The 24,243-nt window shown below is 38.2% G+C and overlaps 1 protein-coding gene across 11 annotated transcripts in view; it reads left to right on the top strand.

The window, feature by feature from the left end:
• Positions 1-24,243, top strand: part of BTRC (beta-transducin repeat containing E3 ubiquitin protein ligase) — a 185,549-nt gene that overhangs the window by 138,998 nt on the left and 22,308 nt on the right. For all 11 annotated transcript variants that reach the window (XM_036829033.1, XM_036829029.1, XM_036829035.1 and 8 more), the window contains 2 exons: positions 17,350-17,581; positions 20,868-21,054. In XM_036829033.1, coding sequence (XP_036684928.1) covers positions 17,350-17,581; positions 20,868-21,054 — 419 coding nt within the window. The remainder of the gene's footprint in view (positions 1-17,349; positions 17,582-20,867; positions 21,055-24,243) is intronic.

Below are 24,243 nucleotides of genomic sequence, written 5' to 3'. Positions count from 1 at the left end.
ACGTTCACTAATCAGATCTGACATATTTATGAGTTCACCTAATATATAATCATATTTAGTAGAAGCTGTTAAAATATTAATACAATAATCCCACTGAGAAATGTGATGCTTACTCCTGTTGAAATGTTTGTCCCGTTCTATACATGCAGCCACCATTTTCTTTTATTTGCACTCTTACCAGAGGTGCTCCCCCAAAGATAAGGGACTACTTCTTTGGTCACTGAAAGTTATAGAGATTTTTTAAAAAATGGAAAATTGGAAATGATAAAAGTTATGGTTCCACTTTTGAGCATTCATTACCTTTTACTCTGCATGTTCAATTTATGGCCAAATTCTTTCAGTTTCTCTTGAAACTCTCTTGTTAAAAGATGCTCAAGTGCCAGTGGACTCTATTGAACCTTCTGGGTCCCTTTTTCTTTTCTACCCTAGCTCTTTGTAAGTTCTAGAGCTGTTCTGGATCTCCCTGCTATCACCATCTCCATCCTTAGGTGTGCTTACTTATTTCTTTCAGTCCTAATCAAAATGTAGACAATATCATTTCCTCTTAATTGAACCAAGACAATGTTGACTTTTTTTTTTTTAAGAGATATTTTTACAAAGAAATCAAGGGAAAACAGTAGGAAAACACTTTGAAATCAAAGTTTTTGTATTCTTATTTAGCTGAAGCCTGGCAATAATCAATAGAGAATAGTATAGACCTAAAAACTCCTCCTCTTTCCCCTGCAAAACTCTTGAATGTTTTACCTTGTTTCTCCTGGCCACAAGGAGCAAGAACCCTGGTTTTATCCCTATCCAGGTTAATGTACCAGATTAAATATTTGAAGGATCGGCTCTACTGAAGAAGTAAATCATTATACTGAAATAAATGTGTATTATAACCTAGATTTATAATTCTCAACAGGGCTTTTCTCCTCTTTCCTCTCTTGTGAGGGTAAAATACCTTTCTTCTAAGCACTTCCTAATCTACCTCTTCTAACCTTAGCCATGATCACTTCTTGCCTGGATTATTTTATCAGCTCTAATTGGTCTTCCTTCCTCTGCTCTTTCAACTTGCCCTTGTTATCCCCTCCCCACTGCCCCAGATGCCCCCCCTCCCCTTCCTCTGTGTGGTACCTAGTATAAGTATTTCTAAAGCATAAATTAGATGATGCCATATTTAACTACCTCTAAACCTCCAGGGGCTCTCCTTTACACTTAACAAGAAATCCAGACTTCTTACTGTGACCCAGAAGGCCTTATATGATCTGGCCCCACGTCACCTTACTAACCTCGTTTCCCACCACTTTCCCCCTCATTCAATTTGCCCCAGCCATACCAGTCACCTTTCTTTCTTTCACTTGAACATACCTTTGACTTGTTCTTCCTTCTGTCCGGGAGGCTTTTCCCCCAGATCTTCACAAGGCTTGACTCTCATCTTTCAGATCTCAGCTCAAATGTTACCTGCTTCAGCGTCGTTTCATAACCACCTCAGTCAGAGTAGGTTGTACTATTCACTTCCTGTTTTTTGTTACCTTATTTTGTTTTCTTCACAATACTTACTGGTTTCTGAGATTAAAATATTTATTACATATTCTCCCTCTACTCCTCACCAGAGAAAGAAACTTTGTCTGCCTGTTCACCAGTTTCCCTAGCACCTAGAAGAATGCCCAGCACAGACTAGTCATTGAATAAATGGTTGTTAAAATTATGGTTACCACGGGGTAAAGGGGGAGGGATAAATTGGAAGATCAGGATTGACACATACATACTACTATATATAAAATAGATAACTAATAAGGACCTACTGTATAGCACAGGGAACTCTACTCAATACTCTGTAATGGCCTGTATGGGGAAAGAATCTAAAAAAGAGTGGATATATGTATATGTATATGTATATGTATAACAGATTCACTTTGCTGTACACCTGAAACTAACACAGCATTGTAAATCAACTATAACCCAATAAAAATTTTTAAAAAAAGTAACACAGGGAGGCCCAGGGCAGGCCAGCTCAGGCCAAGACATCACTCTGATCCCACCCCGGTAGCCCTGTGTCCCCTCCCTGTATGTGTGAAGGTGGGGGTTTATGTGGGATCGGTCTCCCTCAAGCAAGAGCAGGCTGATGAGGGGTTAGAAGTCTGATGGGCCAATTATGTCCACACCCCAGGTCAAAGCTGGCTGGGCTGGATGTAGAGAGCCCAGGCAGTGCCCTTCTACCAGAGGTTTATCCCAAGCCCTCTAGATGTATACCCTTCCTCCTGGGTGCATATCTAAGCAGACACAGGTCTGTGCCTGATCTGGGAGCAGAAGGTCAAATGGGCAGAAGAAGCAGTGATAAGATACTGGCCAGGCAGGGCTCTGATACCTCCGGGCCGGGCCAGCTGCTGGTCACTGTCATAGCAGAGCCCCACCCCAGAGACTGGCGAGGAGCTGGTTGATGGGGACATCCAATTCATCTGCCCGAGTGAGGGGCCGGTGCACCACACTGCCAGCGAGGGCCAGTGCAGGCTCCCGGTGAGTGTGGCCACGGAGGGTTCTCCAGAACCAGGGCCCAGAGGTGAACAGGAAAGGCCTTGGCCCCGAACATCACCCAGGCTACTCCCAGGGTCCTGTCCTGGGCTCACAGGGAGCTTATTAGCACATCCGGCTCCAACATGGGGCACCGTGTCAACCTTCCCTTGAGTCAGCTGTAGGACCTGGAGCCCACCGAGGCAGAGTCTGAAGCTCCAGCAGGAGACCCAGCCCCAGATGATGATTCACCACCTGGGCAGGGAGAGCCCGCCACTGCTCCTGCAGGAGACCCAGAGCCAGGTCAAAATTCACCACCCCTCCAGGGAGAACCTGCACTAGCTCCTGCAGGAAATCTCCACCCACCACGGGCAAATCAGGCTCTTCAACCACCACCATTGTCAGCTCCTTATCTACACCATCAACCTGCTACCCCAACCCGAAATTTACTTTCTTTCCTCAGTCTTTGTGTTTGGGTGATTTGTAATTTTATCTTTTTCTTCCCTGTTATTTATGGCATTCTGTACTTTATGTTTTAAGTGTAAAGTAATAAAATTTAAACATTTTCTATTTTTTTTTAAAAAATGGTTGTGGGTTGATTGATAATACTGAAGTTCCAGCCTTAGTCAGAATTCTTGTCCTATCCGTCTTAGGCTGCAGCCTTATCCCGAGCACAACTTTTACCCATTTTATTCTTACATTCATTCATCATCGTAATCATTATATCCCTTTCCCCCCGCCCCCCATGGGTTTCAATGCCAGAGTCTTTCCTCAGAGTCCTTCTTAAGGCCAGACAGAATTCTTAAATATCATTTGCATCTCTCTAGTCATCAATATTATTCTCTGTATCTAGTCGTTGCACCACCAATTCCAAATGTTGTCCTATATCTGGAACATTTTCCTTTCTCTACTGAACATACCCTTCCTTGTGATTAACGCAGGGTTTACACGCAAACTAGAAACATCTGTCATCTTACCATCAAGTTCAGCCAGTCCATGCTGTATCTTGCAGCCTACACACAGTACGGTTAGCAAAGTCAGCACACTTAACGTTGCCTGGTGGTGGTTAGGCTAGTTGGTGTCTGCAAGTATATATTTTTCCCTCCTGGCCCAGGCAGCAGCTTCAGAGAAATTCATGGTAATTTTGAAAGTGATGCTTTAATATATTTTCAGGGAGGGAAATGTTAGCCCTTGGCCTTTGAGGACTAAGCTGAGGACAGTCGTATAAATACTTAAGTCCTTTCATTTTGTGTGTTTGTCACCTGACAGCTTCTTTCTTTCTTTCTTTTGGAGATAACTGTTCATTGTAAACAGAAAAGCAGAACAGGAGATGTGCAGGGGTGGCAGAAAGTTAGTGTTACCATTAAACTGAGGTTGTTTGTCAGCTTTCCTAGACATTTGAACAGTAGTGGTTGAGTCATCAGGCTTTTGCTGGGAAAGCCAAATCAATTCTACTGCCACAAGTAACCATTACCGTCACTTCCATACACTCTAATATACAACCTTTTGATTTTTTAATACTTGAACTTTTTCACTGTACCCCTGTGGATTTTCTGAGGTTCCCAAATTGAAATTTTGCTGCATTTACTTTAGACATTAGTAGAAATTCCGTAAGGGAGAAGGATAGAGGGAAGAGGCTTGATAACAAAGACCTTTATCTCCAGAGTTCTTTACAAATATAATATCTTAGTTATGAATGAAATTAATATTACGGTGGCATTTATCCTTAGGAATATGCTATCCTTAGAAGTTCTTAAAATCTATTTATTAAGGTATAATTTACATACAATAAAATACACCCATTTTAAGTATCCAGTTCGATGAATTTTGGCAAATGTATATACCTGTGTAACAGTCAACCTATAGAACATTTTCATTACCCCCAAAACTTCACTGGTGCCCTTACCCAGTCAATCCTATCCCCACATCCAGACCCAGGCAACCACTGTTCTGTTTTTATCATTATAAATTAGGTTTGTTATTCCTAGAGTTTCATATAAGTAGAATCATAAAGTATATACTCTCTTTGTGCCTGGCTTCTTTCATTCAGCATGTTTTTGAGATTCATCCTTGTCATTTTGTGTATCTGTAGTTCGTTCTTTTATTGCTGAGTACTATTCCTTTGTACAGATATGTCACAATTTGTTTATCAGTTAAATTCTTGATGGGCATTGGGATTCTTTCAGTTTGAGACTATTAGGAAGCAACTATGAACATTCATGTACAAGTTTTTGTGTGGAAATTTTTTTTTTTCATTTGGGAAGGGATAAACACCTAGGAGTGAATTTCCTGGGTCATATGGTAAATAGATATATAACTTCATAAGAAACTGTCAACCTGTTTTGTAAAATGGTTGTGCTATTAAACATTACTGCCAGCAATGTATGAAAGACCCAGTTGCTCATCATTGTTGCCAGTACTTGGTATGGTCAGTCTTTTTAATTTTAGCCATTCTAATAACTGTGTAGTCGTGTCTCGTGATTTTAACTTGCATTTCCCAAGTGACTCATGATATTGAACATCTTTTCATGTGTTTATTGGTCATCCCGTATATGGATCCTTTTTTGTGAAGTGTCTGTTCAGGTCTTTTGCCCTTTCAAAAAACAAAACAAAACAAAATAGGGTTACTTGTTTTCTTACGGAGTTCTAAGAGTTTTTAAAAAATATATGTTTGTTCTTTTTTGCCTTTTTTGCCTTCTTAAGGCCAAACAGAATTCTTAAATATCATTTGCATCTCTCTAGATAAGGCTTTTATGCCTTATCTATGAAATGTTTGCCTATCCCAATAACACCAAGATTTTCTGTTTTCTCCTAGAAGTTCAGCTCCTATATATAAGTCCAGAATCCACTTATGTTAACTTTTTTTTTTAAGATTTATTTAATTAATTAATTTATTTATTTATTGGCTGTGTTGGGTCCTCGTTGCTGCGCACGGGCTTTCTCTAGTTGCATCGAGTGGGAGCTACTCTTCGTTGCGGTGCGCGGGCTTCTCATTGCGGTGGCTTCTCTTGTTGCGGAGCAGGGCTCTAGGTGCACGGGCTCAGTAGTTGTGACTCACAGGCTCTAGAGCGCAGGCCCAGTAATTGTGGCGCACAGGCTTAGTTGCTACGCGGCATGTGGGATCTTCCCGGAGCAGGGCTCGAACCCGTGTCCCCTGCATTGGCAGGCGGATTCTTAACCACTGCGCCACCAAGGAAGCCCCTAATTTTTTAATAAGATCTAAACTAGAGAACAAGGTTCATTTTTTCTATATGGATACCCAGTTATTTCAGCATCATTTGTTGAAAAACACTATTCTTTACCTATTGAATTATCTTGCACCTTTCTCAAAAATCAGCTGGCTATATATGTGAAATTGTTTGTGAATTCGCTGTTCTGTTCCATTGATCTACATGTTTGTCCTTACACCAGAGCCATGCTATCTTGATTACTATTACTTTTTTTTTTATAGACTATACTACAGAGTTCCATCCATCAAGTTACCACATGCTGTAGTTTAAGGGTGTGATTCTTTTATTTTTTAATAAATTTATTTATTTGTTTATTTTTATCTGTGTTGGGTCTTCGTTGCTGCGCACGGGCTTTCTCTAGTTGCGGTGAGCAGGGGCTACTCTTCACTGCGATGCGCAGGCCTCTCATTGCCGTGGCCTCTCTTGCTGCAGAACACAGGCTCAGTCATTGTAACTCGCGGGCTGTAGAGCGCAGGCTCAGTAGTTGTGGCGCACGGGCTTGGTTGCTCCGAGGCATGTGGGAGCTTCCCGGCCCAGGGCTCAAACCCGTGTCCCCTGCATTGGTAGGCAGATTCCTAACCACTGCACCACCAGGGAAGCCCGATTACTATTACTTTATTGTGTAAGTCTGGAAATTTAGTAGTGTGAGTCCATCTTTGTTTTTATTTTTCAAGATTGTCTCGGCTAAAGTTTAGGTCTTTTGCACTTCTGTCTAAATTTTAGAATCAGCTTGTCAGTTTGCCTGTTAGAATTTTGATTGATATTGCATTGACTTTATAGATCAACTGGAAAGAATGAACCTCTTAACAATATTGAGTCTAATTTGTGAACATATATTTCTCCATTTATTTAAGTATTTTAAGTTTTCCCTCAGCAATGTTTTGTAGTTTTCAGGTGTTACACATACGTTGTTAAACTTATTCCTAAGTATTACATTTTTTTAATGCTACTGTAAATTGTATAGGCAGTTTTTTAAAAAATACATATTTTAAAAAATGAAATGAAGAGACCTTCAAGATGGCAGAGGAGTAAGACGTAGAGATCACCTTCCTCCCCACAAATACATTAGAAATACATCTACATGTGGAACAACTCCTACAGAACACCTACTGAACCCTGGCGGAAGACCTCAGACTTCCCAAAAGATGTATATTTTTTTCTTCCTTTTTCTCTTTTTGTGAGTGTGTATGTGTATGCTTCTTTGTGTGATTTTGTCTGTATAGCTTTGCTTTTACCATTTGTCCTAGGGTTCTGTCTGTCCGTTATTTTTGTTTGTTTGTTTGTTTGGGTTTTTTTAGTACAGTTTTTAGTGCTGGTTACTATTGGTGGATTTGTTTTTTGGTTTGGTTGCTCTCTTCTTTCTTTCTTTTTTTCTTATACTTTTTATTTTTAATAATTTTTTTATTTTTTATTTTAATAACTTTATTTTATTTTACTTTATTTTATTTTCTTCTTTCTTTCTTTTTTTCTCCCTTTTCTTCTGAGCCGTATGGCTGACAGGGTCTTGGTGCTCCAGCCAGGTGTCAGGCCTGTGCCTCTGAGTTGGGAGAGCCGAGTTCAGGACATTGGTCCACCAGAGACCTCCTGGCTCCATGTAATATCAAACGGCGAAAGCTCTCCCAGAGATCTCCATCTCAACGCGAAGACCCAGCTCCGCTCAATGACCAGCAAGCTACAGTGCTGGACACCCTATGCCAAACAACTAGCAAGACGGGAACACAACCCCACCCATTAGCAGAGAGGCTGCCTAAAATCATAATAAGGTCACAGACACCCCAAAACACACCACCAGAGGCGGTCCTGCCCACCAGAAAGACAAGATCCAGCCTCATCCACCAGAACAGAGGCACTAGTCCCCTCCACCAGGAAGCCTACACAACCCACTGAACCAACCTTAGCCACTGGGGGCTGACACCAAAAACAACGGGAACTACAAACCTGCAGCCAGCGAAAAGGAGACCCCAAACACAGTAAGTTAAGCAAAAAGAGAAGACAGAGAAACACACAGCAGATGAAGGAGCAAGGTAAAAACCCACCAGACCAAACAAATACAGAGGAAATAGGCAGTCTACCTGAAAAAGAATTCAGAGTAATGATAGTAAAGATGATCCAAAATCTTGGAAATAGAATGGAGAAAATACAAGAAACGTTTAACAAGGGCCTAGAAGAACTAAAGAACAAACAAACAATGATGAACAACACAATAAATGAAATTAAAAATTATCTGGAAGGAATCAATAGCAGAATAACTGAAGCAGAAGAACGGATAAGTGACCTGGAAGATAAAATAGTGCAAATAACTACCGCAGAGCAGAATAAAGAAAAAAGAATGAAAAGAACTGAGGACAGTCTCAGAGACCTCTGGGACAACATTAAATGCACCAACATTCGAATTATAGGGGTCCCAGAAGAAGAAGAGAAAAAGAAAGGGAATGAGAAAATATTTGAAGAGATTATAGTTGAAAACTTCCCTAATATGGGAAAGGAAATAATCAAGTCCAGGAAGCACAGAGAGTCCCACACAGGATAAATCCAAGGAGAAACATGCCAAGACACATATTAATCAAATTATCAAAAATTAAATACAAAGAAAAAATATTAAAAGCAGCAAGGGAAAAACAAGAAATAACATACAAGGGAATCCCCATAAGGTTAACAGATGATCTTTCAGCAGAAACTGTGCAAGCCAGAAGGGAGTGGCAGGACATATTTAAAGTGATGAAAGGGAAAACCTACAATGAAGATTTCTCTACCCAGCAAGGCTCTCATTCAGATTCGACGGAGAAATTAAAATCTGTACAGACAAGCAAAAGCTAAGAGAATTCAGCACCACCAAACCAGCTTTACAACAAATGCTAAAGGAACTTCTCTAGGCAGGAAACACAAGAGAAGGAAAAGACCTACAATAACAAACCCAAAACAATTAAGAAAAATAGTAATAGGAACATACATGTCGATAACTACCTTAAATGTAAATGGATTAAATGCTCCAACCAAAAGACATAGACTGGCTGAATGGATACAGAAACAAGACCCGTATATATGCTGTCTACAAGAGACCCACTTCAGACCTAGGGACACATACAGACTGAAAGTGAGGGGATGGAAAAAGATATTCCATGCAAATGGAAATCAAAAGAAAGATGGAGTAACAATTCTCATATCAGACAAAATAGACTTTAAAATAAAGACTATTACAGGAGACAAAGAAGGACACTACATAATGATCAAGGGATCAATCCAAGAAAAAGATATAACAATTGTAATTATTTATGCATCCAACATAGGAGCACCTCAATACATAAGGCAAATGCTAACAGCCATAAAAGGGGAAATCGACAGTAACACAGTCATAGTAGGGGACTTTAACACCCCACTTTCACCAATGGACAGATCATCCAAAATGAAAATAAATAAGGAAACACAAGCTTTAAATGATACATTAAACAAGATGGACTTAATTGATATTTATAGCACATTCCATCCAAAAACAACAGATTACACTTTCTTCTCAAGTGCTCATGGAACATTCTCCAGGATAGATCATATCTTGGGTTACAAATCAAGCCTTGGTAAATTTAAGAAAATTGAAATCGTATCAAGTATCTTTTCTGACCTCAGTGCTATGAGACTAGATATCAATTACAGGAGAAAATCTGTAAAAGATACAAACACATGGAGGCTAAACAATACACTACTAAATAATCAAGAGATCACTGAAGAAATCAAAGAGGAAATCAAAAAATGCCTAGAAACAAATGACAATGAAAACACGATGGCCCAAAACCTATGGGATGCAGCAAAAGCAGTTCTAAGAGGGAAGTTTATAGCAATACAAACCTACCTCAAGAAGCAAGAAACATCTCAAATAAACAACCTAACCTTACACCTAAAGCAATTAGAGAAAAAAGAACAAAAAAAAACCCAAGTTAGCAGAAGGAAAGAAATCATAAAGATCAGATCAGAAATAGATGAAAAAGAAATGAAGGGAACAATAGCAAATATCAATAAAACTAAAAGCTGGTTCTTTGAGAAGATAAACAGAATTGATAAACCATTAGCCAGATTCATCAAGAAAAAAAGGGAGAAGACTCAAATCAATAGAATTAGAAATGAAAAAGGAGAAGTAACAACTGACACTGTAGAAATACAAAGGATCATGAGAGATTACTACAAGCAGCTATATGCCAATAAAATGGACAACCTGGAAGAAATGGACAAATTCTTAGAAAAGCACAACCTTCTGACACTGAACCAGGAAGAAATAGAAAATATAAACAGACCAATCACAAGCACTGAAATTGAGACTGTGATTAAAAATCTTCCAACAAACAAAAGCCCAGGACCAGATGGCGTCACAGGCGAATTCTATCAAACATTTAGAGAAGAGCTAACACCTATCCTTCTCAAACTCTTCCAAAATATAGCAGAGGGAGGAACACTCCCAAACTCATTCTACGAGGCCACCATCACCCTGATACCAAAACCAGACAAACATTTCACAAAGAAAGAAAACTACAGGCCAATATCACTGACGAACATAGATGCAAAAATCCTCAACAAAATACTAGCAAAGAGAATCCAACAGCACATTTAAAGGATCATACACCGTGATCAAGTGAGGTTTATCTCAGGAATGCAAGGATTCTTCAATATACACATATCAATCAATGTGATAAACCATATTAACAAACTGAAGGAGAAAAACCATATGATCATCACAATAGATGCAGAAAAAGCTTTTGACAAAATTCAACACCCATTTATGATAAAAAACTCTCCAGAAAGTGGGCATAGAGGGAACTTACCTCAACATAATAAAGGCCATGTATGACAAACCCACAGACAACATCATTCTCAATGGTGAAAAACTGAAACCATTTCTTCTAAGATCAGGAACAAGACAAGGTTGTCCACTCTCACCACTGTTATTCAACATAGTTTTGGAAGTTTTAGCCACAGCAATCAGAGAAGGAAAAGAAATAAAAAGAATCCAAATTGGAAAAGAAGAAGTAAAGCTGTCACTGTTTGCAGATGACATGATACTATACATAGAGAATCCTAAAGATGCTACCAGAAAACTACTAGAGCTAATCAATGAATTTGGTAAAGTAGCAGGATACAAAATTAATGCACAGAAATCTCTTGCATTCCTATACACTAATGATGAAGAATCTGGAAGAGAAATTAAGGAAACAATCCCATTCACCATTGCTACAAAATGAATAAAATACCTAGGAATAACCCTACCTAAGGAGACAAAAGACCTGTATGCAGAAAACTATAAGACACTGATGAAAGAAATTAAAGATGATACAAACAGATGGAGAGATATACCATGTTCTTGGATTGGAAGAATCAACATTGTGAAAATGTACTACCCAAAGCAATCTACAGATTCAATGCAATCCCTATCAAACTACCAATGGCATTTTTCACAGAACTAGAACAAAAAAATCTCACAATCTGTATGGAAACACAAAAGACCCCGAATAGCCAAAGCAATCTTGAGAAAGAAAAGCAGACTTGGAGGAATCAGGCTCCTGGACTTCAGACTATACTACAAAGCTATGGTACTGGCACAAAGACAGTATGGTACTGGCACAAAAACAGAAATATAGATCAATGGAACAGGATAGAAAGCCCAGAGATAAACCTACGCACATATGGTCACCTTATTTTTGATAAAGGAGGCAAGAATATACAATGGAGAAAAGACAGCCTCTTTAATAAGTGGTGCTGGGAAAACTGGACAGCTACATATAAAAGAATGAAATTAGAACACTTCCTAACACCATACACAAAAATAAACTCAAAATGGATTAAAGACCTAAATCTAAGGCCAGACTCTATAAAACTCTTAGAGGAAAACATAGGCAGAACACTCTATGGCATAAATCACAGCAAGATCCTTTTTGACCCACCTCCTAGAGAAATGGAAATAGAAACAAAAATAAACAAATGGGACCTAATGAAACTTAAAAGCTTTTTGCACAGCAAAGGAAACCATAAACAAGATGAAAAGACAACCCTCAGAATGGGAGAAAATATTTGCAAATGAAGCAACTGACAGAGGATTAATCTCCAAAATTTACAAGCAGCTCATGCAGCTCAGTATCAAAAAAACAAACAACCCAATCCAAAAATGGGCAGAAGACCTAAATAGACATTTCTCCAAAGAAGATATACAGATTGCCAAAAAACACATGAAAGAATGCTCAACATCACTAATCATTAGAGAAATGCAAATCAAAACTACAATGAGGTATCACCTCACACCAGTCAGAATGGCCATCATCAAAAAATCTACAAACAATAAATGCTGGAGAGGGTGTGGAGAAAAGGGAACCCTCTTGCACTGTTGGTGGGAATGTAAATTGATACAGCCACTATGGAGAACAGTATGGAGGTTCCTTAAAAAACTAAAAATAGAACTGCCATATGACCCAGCAATCCCAGTACTGGGCATATACCCTGAGAAAACCATAATTCAAAAAGAGTCATGTTCCACAATGTTCATTGCAGCTCTATTTACAGTAGCCAGGACATGGAAGCAACCTAAGTGTCCTTCAACAGATGAATGGATAAAGAAGATGTGACACATATATGCAGTGGACTATTACTCAGCCATAAAAAGAAATGAAATTGAGTTATTTGTAATGAGGTGGATGGACCTAGAGTCTGTCATACAGAGTGAAGTAAGTCAGAAAGAGAAAAAGAAATACCGTATGCTAACACATATATGTGGAATCTAAAAAAAAAAAAAAAGGTTCTGAAGAACCTAGGGGCAGGACAGGAATAAAGACGCAGACGTAGAGAATGGACTTGGGGACACGGGGAAGGGGAAGGGTAAGCTGGGACGAAGTGAGAGAGTGGCATGGACTTATATATACTACCAAATGTAAAATAGATAGCTAGTGGGAAGCAGCCGCATAGCACAGGGAGATCAGCTTGGTTCTTTGTGACCACCTAGAGGGGTGAGATAGGGAGAGTGGGAGGGAGTCGCAAGAGGGAGGAGATATGGGGATATATGTATATGTATAGCTGATTCACTTTGTTATAAAGCAGAAACTAACATACCACTCACTGTAAAGTAATTATACTCCAATAAAGATGTTAAAAGAAAAAGTGAAATGAGTATAGTGGTTACCCTTAGGGGTGCTAGTGACTTGAAAAAGGGAGCACAAGGCAGGGCTTGTGAGGCTTGTGATAATCTGTTTCTTCACCTGGGTGCTAGTTACATAGTATGTTTACCTTGTGGAAATTCATCAAGCTGTACACTTAAGATTATGTACTTTTACGTATATTATACTTCAATGAAAATTAAAATAGAAAAAATATATTACATAATAAGAAAGAAGGATATATTTTCAAAAAGAGAGAGAAGGCCTAGCTCCAGCAGTGTCATAAATTCATTGACTGTTGATTTACTGAGCACTTTACTGTGTGCCAGGTGGTGAGCTAATTAAGCATGGCTTTTCTTAGATTATTTTATTTGATCTTCACAAACACCCAATGGAATAGATTCTATAATTAGCCCCATTTTACAGACAAGGGGAACAGAGACTCAAAAAAAAAATCAAGTTATTTGTTCCATGTCACACAGCTGCTAAATTGAGGAGTTAAAATTTAAAACCAGGTCTTTCTACTCTAGGGCCAACGCTCTTAAAATAATGCGGTATGGTGTAGTGATTAAGAGTACTCATTTAAAGTGATGATGGATCTGAGGTGTATGTCTTTCTACCTACAAGGAAATACTCTGTTTTGAGGGGTGGTGACTAGAATGTAGTACCAGCAGACAGTTGGCAAACACATGAACTCTCAGGTTATACTTCATTTCTAATAGGCAGTGTTTTAGGTCCCATTTATGATTGGATCATTGAAAGTATGGCAAAGTCTTGACTGAACTTTAGCTCCTGTGGTGGGCTAATCAATATGTGAAATCCTTAGGCATTTTTATCTGTTAATGGTCTGATAGCCGCTGATCCCATTTTTATAGAAACATCTGGTTCATTTAAAGTATAAACAGAATAATTTCATTACTTTGCTGATTATTGTTTTTTGTTACTGGCGTTTCTGGTCTTTAGCCAGAATACAATACTCTGGTGGCATCCAACTCCAGTCCGTTTCCACCTTTTAAAAGATAAAAGACAAATATATAAAAGGTGATGGAGTGAGAGGTTTTGGATGTTGGGATCAGAAGTGGCATTTGGTCAAGCTTGTAAACCCACCTATTTATTAGCTCTCAAAATCTTACTCCATATTTCACAAGTTTTCATTTTCTGAGATACAAACAAATAACCTACATAAAACAGCCCAGAAGTCCCCCAAGGCCCATGTCCAACAAGGTTCTTATTAATCATTTTTGGTCTTATAGACAACTCTGGCATTTATGCTGAAAAACATACAACTGTGTGTACACCAAGGCTTGCTGTTTATGGTGTCCGCTCCTTCTATGTAAATAGAAGGGCTTGGGACTTCCCTGGTGGTGCAATGGTTAAGAATCTGCCTGCCAGTGCGCCAATGCAGGGGACAATGGTTCAATCCCTGGTCCGGGAAGATCCCACATGCCGTGGAGCAACTAAGCCCATGCACCGCAACTACTGAGCCTGTGCTCTAGAGCCCACAAGCCACAGCTACTGAGCCCGCGTGCCACAACTACTGAAGCCCTTGCACCTAGAGCCTGTGTTCCACAACAAGAGAAGCCACCACAATGAGAAGCCGGTGCACCACAACAAAGAGTAGCCCCCACTTGCCGCAACTAGAGAAAAGCCCGTGCGCAACAGTGAAGACCCAACGCAGCCAAAAATAAATAAAAAAATTTTTTTAAATTAAAAAAAAAAAAGGAGAATGGCTAATACCATTCTTGGAAGTATACTTTCAGCTGTGTATCTGGAATCATTTGTAAAGAGGCCTACAGGTAGGAGTTAAACTTTAGAAATTAAGGCAAGTCTGTGCCTTTAATAGCAGAAGTTGATTATCCAAATTTGATACAGTTTTATGGCACATTCAATATGTCTAGGCAGGTATGAACTCCACAGTAGCATGAGTCTCCTTGCCACACTGGGTTTGCCTCTGTCAAATATGCCAAAGATCCATCAAGTTACTTTGAAAAGTACAAAGCAGGGGACGCGGGTTCAATCCCTGGTTGGGGAACTAATATCCCACATGCCACGGGGCAACTAAGCTCACACGCTGCCACTACTGAGCCCGCGTGCCACAACTAGAGAGAAACCCACGTGCCACAACTGGAGAGAAGCCCGTATGCCGCAACGAAAGATCCTGCGTGCCGCAACTAAGACCTGATGCAGCCAAAAAAAAAAAAGTACAAGTACCTAGTTGTACCTACCACGTTGTGGTTATCCTCTAAAGAAAATCAACTTTTAGAGTAGCAAAAATTTCAGTTAATTTCTGAATCTTACCCTAGTGTTCCCCAGCTTCAAACTTGAGTATGGTCCTTGTCTCCTTTTTTCCCCTCATACCCCATATTCAGCCTATCAGCTAATTCAGTTAGCTCTGCCTTCAAAGTGTATGTTGAATCCCAATTATTTCTCACCACGTCTGTAGCTACCTTACTAGTCCAAAAGATTGTTTTCTCTTCCATGGACTACTGTGAAGTAATCTGTTAATTAGTCTCCTAATTTCCATTCATGTCCCCTGCAGCCTATTCTCCACATAGCAGTGATCCTTTATAAGGTCTCAGATTGTCATGCTCAGGCTATGTGCTTCTCCATGTGACCTCTCTCTGCATAGCTTCTCATCCTCCAGACTTCCCTCTCCAGCAGGGTACTCTGAATTTCTTACATGGTGGCTCAAGGTTCTAAGGTGGAGTAGGCAGAAGTTACCTGGACTCAGAAGTCCCAGAATGTCACTTTCTCCACATTCTGTTAGTCAAAGGCCAGATTCAAAGGCTAGGACAAACTACTTCTTGATAGGAGGAACAGAATTCATGTTCAGGGAGGGATGGAATTGTTTGGGGCCATCTTTGGAGATAGCTACTACCGCCCAAATGACCCGGATCATCTGGCTTGGACTACTTCTTCAACTGTATTTCTTCTTGCTTTGCTCACTTGGTTCTAGCCACGCTGGGCCCTCCTGTTGTTCCTTGAACATGCCATTTAGACTACCACCCAGGACCTTTGCTCTCAAAATGCCCATTGCCTAGACCATTCTTCCCCCATGTAACAAAATGTCTAGTCCCCTCATTTCCTTCATGTGTCAGTTCAAATGTCATATCTTTAGGGAAACTATCTCTGACCCCTTAGACTTAAATAATTGTTAGGTTGTTTATTTTTTTTAATTGCTACATAACAAATTACTACAAACTTAGCAAGTTAAAATAACACCCATTCATTAGCTCACTGTTGTCTAGGTCGGAAGTCTGATATAGCATGACTGGGTCCTCTGCTCAGACTATCCCAAGGCTGAAATCAAGGTGTTGGCTGGGCTGATTTCTCATCTGGGGAAAAATCTTCTCAGCTCATTGTTGTTGTTGTTGTTGGCAAATTCAGCTCCTTGCCTTTGTAGGATTGAGGTCCCCATTTCCTTACTGGCTGTCTGCTGGGAGCTGTTCTCAGCTCCTAAGGATGACCAAATTCCTAGTCAGGTGATCCCCTTCTCTTCTGCAACCAATTGGAGAAAACTCTCTGCTTTTAAAGGGCTCATGTCATTAGGTCACACCCACTGGACTAATCTCCCTATCTTAAGGTCCTGATTTGGGCCCTTAATTAAGTCACGGCAGTACCTACATGTTTGTTTGAATAACTGAGAGAGATGCTTGTACACCAGGGGTCAAGAATTTCTTGGGGGACCATCTTAGATTTTTGCCCGTCACAATAGCATATATTAATTTTTCTATCCCTTTATCCTGCTTTATTTTTCTTCAAAATACTATCTACATTATAGTTTCTGTTTGTATGGTAATGTTTTTAGCTTGCTGTACCTACTACAATGTAAGTTACTGATGGTAGAGACTGTATTATTTTTGTTCAATCCTGTATTCCTAGCACCTAGGACAGTGTTTGGCACATTATAGATGCTCAATTAATATTTATTGAATGAACCAATTAATATAGAAGACTTTATGGCATATAATTTTGATGACAGCAGAGATAGGATTTTGGGGGGGTTGGGGGGAGGAAAAGGGTATACTGAGCATTGATGTTATTTAAGCTTTATCTCCAAAGGTACCAGGGTCTCAAATTATTCATTGGCTTTTCTTTGCATGGAGGATTTCTTACTTGACTATTAAAAAATAAGTTGTGAGTAAGTAATTGTATAAATGCCTAGTAACTGGTGTATACAAGAAAAAGCAAATTAGCTTTTTTGCTTGCTAGTAATAACATGCTTTCATGGGTTTTCATCTATATATCTCCAAATAATGCTTTCCTACGAACTTTTGGAAATGGATACCTTGTCATCCAGCAGTATTGCTGATTTACCAACTTGCTGTGGTATTTCTGTGGCTTTTTCCATGTAACTGCTGTTTGCAAACATCCAATTACTAATAGAGTAACAGAGTGAGCTCCATCATATAGACATACATAACATAGCATGCCAGACTGGAAAATTATATAATTTCCCTTATTTTCATTACTTATATGTTTCTTTCAATCCACCTCTTCTACAGACAAAACTTGCCAATGGCACTTCCAGTATGATTGTGCCCAAGCAACGGAAACTCTCGGCAAGCTATGAGAAGGAAAAGGAACTGTGTGTCAAATATTTTGAGCAGTGGTCAGAGTCCGATCAAGTGGAATTTGTGGAACATCTTATATCCCAAATGTGTCATTACCAACATGGGCACATAAACTCGTATCTTAAACCTATGTTGCAGAGGGATTTCATAACTGCTCTGCCAGGTATGTCTACAGATGTTTGTGAGCCATTAATTTGCCTGGAAGATATGTTACAATGATAATCATACTAAATCTACAGCTCTATATCTCTCTATTTTAAAAAATCTTTGTTGGCTTGATTTTTACAAACTGAGTATTTTAATTATACCTTCTTGGGATATAAATACAAAAAATCAAACTCTATAAATAATAGAGACTCCTCTTTCCCCTCTCTTCTCCCTGTCTCTATTCACCCTATTTTTACTCACACGTAGGTTTAAATAGAATCTTTTCTGAGGTGTTGTCTGGTTTGAGATGTGTCTTAGTTTTAAGGTATATTAACTAATGTATTTGAATTTGGATTTCTATGGGAATTTATCAACAGAATATTTACATTATAGGAATGAATAAGAAACATTTTTAATTGAATATTTTAGAAAGAATGGTATCTCAGGAGCCTTGTTGTGATATTAAATATGTAAATGCCAGGGTTAACAATCTCACTGCTCAGGAACTAAATAGCTATTATAAACTATATATTTTTTTAAATGTATATATATATTTGTACATACACAGACACACATATACACACACACACTTAAAATACTTTGGAGAGTGCTGTGGTTGTTTCACTGAATGCTTGATGGTGATCTAGGATACTATGTAGGCATCGGTATTTGGGGGAAATGCTGTCTCAGGAAAATACAAGTTTCTCACCTGTGTTAATAGCTTATTTTAAAAGAAAAATAGTACAAAGGTAAGTGAATCTCTAAAATAGCTTATTTTGTTTTTATTTTTTTTTCAGTTGTTTGCTGATTATAGCACTTATGGGAAATTTAGAAAATTCAAAAAAGTTTAAAATATAAAAATAAAATTTACCAGAACCCTACCATTCAGAGAGAACTACTAATATGCTATTAATATTTTTCCTAGGTGTGTATATTTCCCTCATAAGTGTTTGTAACATTTTTTTCTTACTGTATTCTCTTAATGTGTTTTTCTAAGTGTTGGTTCTTTTAAAAAATAATTTTTTTATAGTATTTATTATTTATGGTGATTGAAGCACATATTATTTAAACCCTTTATTGAACATTTAGGTAGTTTAAAATGTTTTTTCCATTATAAACTGTGCTGTGGTAGACATTCTTATTCATCTTTTGGGCATCCTAGGGAAAAAAATACCAGAAGTGGGATTTCTATATTAATGAATTATGAACATTTTTTAAGGCTTCTAATACATATGCCAAACTATCCTCTAAGAAAAATATACCAACTTATACCTTCCCCCCCAAACTGCGTATTACCACTTTGCTTAACCTTTGCCAATTAAATCTTTTTAAAAATTTGTTTTTCCAAAATTGGAATTTAAATTGCCCTTTAAAATAAAAGAAATGCCTATTTATATCTTGGAGATAACCATTTTCAAGCTGAGTTTGTTCCTATATCTTTTGTTAAGTAGAATAGATTTCTGCCCCTTCTTCACTCATTGGATTTTATTTTAGTCATAGGCAAACAGTTTTCTTTGTGCGAACAATCTGTGTGTACCTCATTACTGTGCTCTTCCCAGTCACTGAGACATGTTACGATCTCAAGCATATACCACTAAGAATTGAACAGGAGATGATTAGACTTGTGTATCCTTTGCCTAATACCAATCTCTGATGTATATCTGCTGACCACTTTATAAGACACTAAATCATCAGTCTAATGCTTTATGGCCACTTTAACTTATGAACCTATACCATCTGGCTGCATTTAGTAAACCAAACTACTTCAAAAAATGCCTGTAATCCATTAATGTAATGGGTTTGTTTGGAGTGTTAGGTGAAATTACTTCCAAAGACTTATTATAGGGACAGAGTGAAAGATCAGGAGCAATTTCATGCCAGCCATTAAAAACAGGAATGCATTTTGGGAACTTCTGATGGTGTAGGAAGTTTCAATATAAAGATGCAGAAATTGTGCCATTACTGTATTTTGTATGACGAACTAATTATTATATCTTTAATTGGCTTATAGTCATGTTTCTTTAATAAGAATTAGGTGATGAATGCCTCCATCTGCTTGTGCTTAAATATGAACATGTGATGCCAGCCAAACAAGATCCATTTAATGCTTTCTTTTCCAAATCTGCTGAAAAATGTGACTGACATCCATACAATTTTTATAATTAAAATAGTGTTTAAGCACATTTGGATTTTTGCTAATGGCATCCAAATGTGTCTTTGTATGATTCAGGGGAAAGACACAAAATGAAATGTGGTATTCTCTCTCCTGTTTGTTAAGTTTGTGCCTAAGGGAATCAGAGTATGAAGGAATCTTTTCTGCACTATTTAAGTCTTTAGCAAACCTCTGATATGTAACCTGTAAAGAGAAATAACTTTGAATGTTTTTGTCTCACTTGTGAGTTAGAACAGCAGCCAAAAGTTACTGCGAATATCCTATTTTATAGGATTTGTTCCTCTGAGGCCCCAGTACAGATTTGGGTAGTAGAGAATCGTAATTGAGAAGCCCACCCAGTTAACACAGTCCGAGATCTACTTCCACTGTTTTTCTCTGTATATCCTACAAAAATAGTCTCTGAAATTCTAAGTTATCTATTGGTCTGGGATTTTTTTTTTTTTTCCATTTTTGGCCAACTGTCATTTAGGCTTTATAGCAGCAACTGTTCTCAATTATATTTTTTAAACATCTAAAATTAAACTCATACTTGAACTTAAACATACCTCTCGGTCATTCCTCTTGGGATGTTTCTATACCAATCTGTATTTCCTTCTTCTCTCCTTTCTGCATGCCCAGAATTCTATAATCCAGAACATTCTGACTTAGTGCCTCTCCCCCAGTACATTTAAAGGATATTTCTTTTACTGAACAGCTTAGGAACTGCAGCAGTAATAGAAACAGAATGAGAAATGGACCTAATATAGAGAATTGGGGTGTGGGGTGTCTGAACCACAGAGTTTGAGATGCCATCCATAGAACATCCCCTAGTGCCAAAATCCATATAGATAGATGTGAATTGTTTCCTGGAAATGTTTTTATTTTTAATATCTTGGGGGGTTTGCTGGTTGTTAGTTTTCACTTCCTTATCTAAAGGAAGATGGAAAATACTGTTCATTTCTGTAACCTTATAGAAAAATTATTGACACTCATTTTACCCCAGTCTGTTTGAAAAAGAAACTGACCACACTAGGGACAGTAATGTGCCTTCATAGCAGAATAAATGCTGTTCTGATTTAAAAGACCTTTTGTAAAAAATCATTCACCACTATCTATGTTCTTTTTCTTTGCCTCCTCCCCCCACCGAAAGCTCGGGGTTTAGATCACATCGCTGAGAACATTCTGTCATACCTGGATGCCAAATCACTATGTGCTGCTGAACTTGTGTGCAAGGAATGGTACCGAGTGACATCTGATGGCATGTTATGGAAGAAGCTCATCGAGAGAATGGTCAGGACAGATTCTCTGTGGAGAGGCCTGGCAGAACGAAGAGGGTGGTGAGCCTTTTAACGTTCTTACTATTACAGAGCTTCAGGACCTGGCCTTTTAGTCTCTGGAATACAGTATTATTGGGAGCCATGAGACCACTTATCTTTTGATACAGTGATTTTGCGGTTTTATAGCAAAAAATGTTAAATAGTTGTTCGTGTACTTGGCAGTTTTTCTCCTGACCAGTCACTCATAAGTGACATAATAATGTGTTAATACTGCTTTGCAAAAAATCATAAAAAATTGGCCAGCCATTCTATTTGAAGCGTTCTGTTCTCTGGGCAGAGATTGGTATCCTGAAAAAGGGCTGATGGGCAATTTATAAGGCAAGTAGATGGCTTTGAATCACACAGAAGCCATCAGATCTAGCTTTCCCCTAAAATAATCCAGAACAAATAATTATTTTCTTTTTCAGATTTCTTGCCTTCAGCCCTTGCCTGTGGTGTTTTATCATCTTTGTAATCAAAATTATTTTTATGCCCAACTAGAATATGAACTCAAGCCATCAGAAAGAGGGAAGATTGGAATTTAGTATAAATCATTGTTTCTTTTTAAGACTCTTATATTTTCTCAAGATTTTACTGCTTAATCCTGAATCCCTTAAGGCATTATATAGTTAGCAGCCCAAGAGATAGTCACCAATTTTGTTGTTCTCTTAATGTAACGGTACCATTTCATTAGAACTTCTGGAAGATGTCTTCTATATATAATTTTCTCTCGGAGGATGTCTCTATAATGTCACTATAAGAAAGTTGGGTGTGAATGTTTCATAAATAAAATAAAGGTGACATATTGAATGTTTTAGTTGGTAGATATGCACCAGCAGGCATATATATGCTCAGTGATATCCTGAGCAATTAATTTTATGAATTGTTTATCGTGGATCATAAAGAGATACAGAACAGTTAAGAATGGAGGATCAGCTTTTCTTAGCAATTTTCATAAAAATATAGTCAGCTCCCTTTCTTTTTTTGCATCTTTGAAATTCATTAAAGCATAATAAACATAATGACCTCTAAATATTATACCAAGTGCTTCAAGAGATTTCTGTCATTCTGGCTATTAGGAAGACTTTAAAATTTCTCCCAAATTCAATTAAATTAGGAAGCAAATGCCAGGCAATTTTTGGCTATATAAAAATTGCATAAGTGAAAGTTATTATTTCTCCTCCCCAAATATGTTTTCTTTATTCTCACTTATTTCACTATATAGAAAACTAGAAATCTTATCTTTCATAACTTATTTCATAATTTGGAAATAAACTCTTTATATTGTATAAAAAAGCAAAAAAGTATATAGTTGTATGGCATTCAAAGTCCATCATTTTGCTAAGCATGCCAGGATGAGCCTTAGAAATAGAGGAGGCAGTTGCTTACATGGGAAAATTTTAGGGCAGCTAGGAATATTCCTCCACCCTTCAGGGGAAAAAAAAAAAAAATGAAAAGAAACTCCCCTCCAAATAAGTCCTGACCTGAAATTTCAGTTGTAGAGACTTATTCCCATAGCTATAAAGGTTTTGTTCCCTGTTAAAATGTACTTTGTTCCCATTTGGACTGTAAATGACAATAAGCCTTTATCACACCTTGGGACTTTACAAAGTCTCTTTTTTTGAAGGCAGGGAGAACAAGAAGTAGATGGACAGATCTTGACACATACGTGTGAAAATGTCAAAGATAAATGTAGGCTCCACAGTTTTGCTTAGGGTTGGCACTAAAGATCTATTATGTTAGTTATACAGAAGAAAAAACCAAGTAAGATCATTGAACAGACGGCTTTTTGGCCTTTTAAAAGGGTGTGTGAAGGTATAGCTGAGAAATAATTCAGGATTCAGCACCAGTTATCACTCTTCCCTCTATCTCTTCAACCATAGAAACCCATTCCTGCTCTTTTGAGTATCCTTCAGAGTTCTGACTGTATTCCTTTGTCTTTGGCCATATTTATCATCTTAGCTTGATATAGACCCATGAAATTTCAAATATTTGTTCACCCCATGAAGATCGCCTCCAGTATCCCCCTCACATTCTGTGGCTGCTTATTTTTACATGTTGCCTTTCTTCCTGTGTTAGTTGTCCTTCCCCACTTAAAAAAAAAAAATTAATCTATGATCACTTTTTCATTTTTTTCTTGCAAGTTGTCTTAACCAAGCCTCCTTTGTCAATAAAGTCTGTTATACTACCTTTCCCCAAATACTGTCTTTGAAAGTTTCTTCCATTTCTTCCAACCAAAAATAAATAAATACAGTTTTCTAAAAAAGCTTTGGCTTTAATTTCCACTCTACTGTTATATTTTATATCTAGATGAATTTGACAGTCTGCCCCTAGGACATGAACTCTTATTTTCTCTCTTGAATAACACTGAATATTCTCTCTGCTCAGTAATGGTGACTCTTAAAAGTATAATAGAAGACCGCTTGGGAAAAGTCCATTTTCTTAATCAGCAGATCACATTTTATGATAACATTCTGAATTTAATATTTAGCATTTATCATGTCCTCACACTCTCAAAAGTACTAGGCGTTTCACATAGAAGTGGCCCCTGTTGTCAAAGGGCTTCCATCGTAAAAGGTTTTGACTTACAAAATAAATATAGACTGAGAAACCAGTTTTCAACACTTAGCCACTCTTTTTTGTAGCACCTTTGATTCAAAGAAATTCAAATACTTTAGCAAGGTGTGATAAATACAGTGAGGTAGAAAATGAGATCAGAGGTTTGTATGATTTCTCTTTCCTTAGGGTATAGTTTCATTGCATATGAAGAAAATCCTGGGGTGCCTGTATACGATTGCCAGAGATTAAAAGGAGGACAGGAATCTCTGAGAAATGGTGGGCCTTGAGAGACAATAAAGTAGTTAGGGCTTCCCTGGTGGCGCAGTGGTTGAGAATCCACCTGCCAATGCAGGGGACGTAGGTTCGAGCCCTGGTCCGGGAAGATCCCAATGCTGTGGAGCAGCTAAGCCCGCGAGCCACAACTACTGAGCCCACACGCCACAACTACTGAAGCCCGCTTGCCTAGAGCCTGTGCTCTGCAACTAGAGAAACCACCACAACGAGAAGCCCGCACACCACAACAAAGAGTTAGCCCCCACTCTGCAACTAGAGAAAGCTCACGCACAGCAGCAAAGACCCAATGCAGCCAAAAATAAATAAATAAATAAAAATTTAAAAAACAAACAAAAAAACCCACCAGAGATATAAAGT

Source organism: Balaenoptera musculus, chromosome 16 (genome assembly GCF_009873245.2).
Source record: "Balaenoptera musculus isolate JJ_BM4_2016_0621 chromosome 16, mBalMus1.pri.v3, whole genome shotgun sequence".
Taxonomy (NCBI): Eukaryota; Metazoa; Chordata; class Mammalia; order Artiodactyla; family Balaenopteridae; genus Balaenoptera; species Balaenoptera musculus.
Note: the sequence above shows the minus strand (reverse complement) of the source record. Positions and strands in the feature narration are given on the sequence as shown.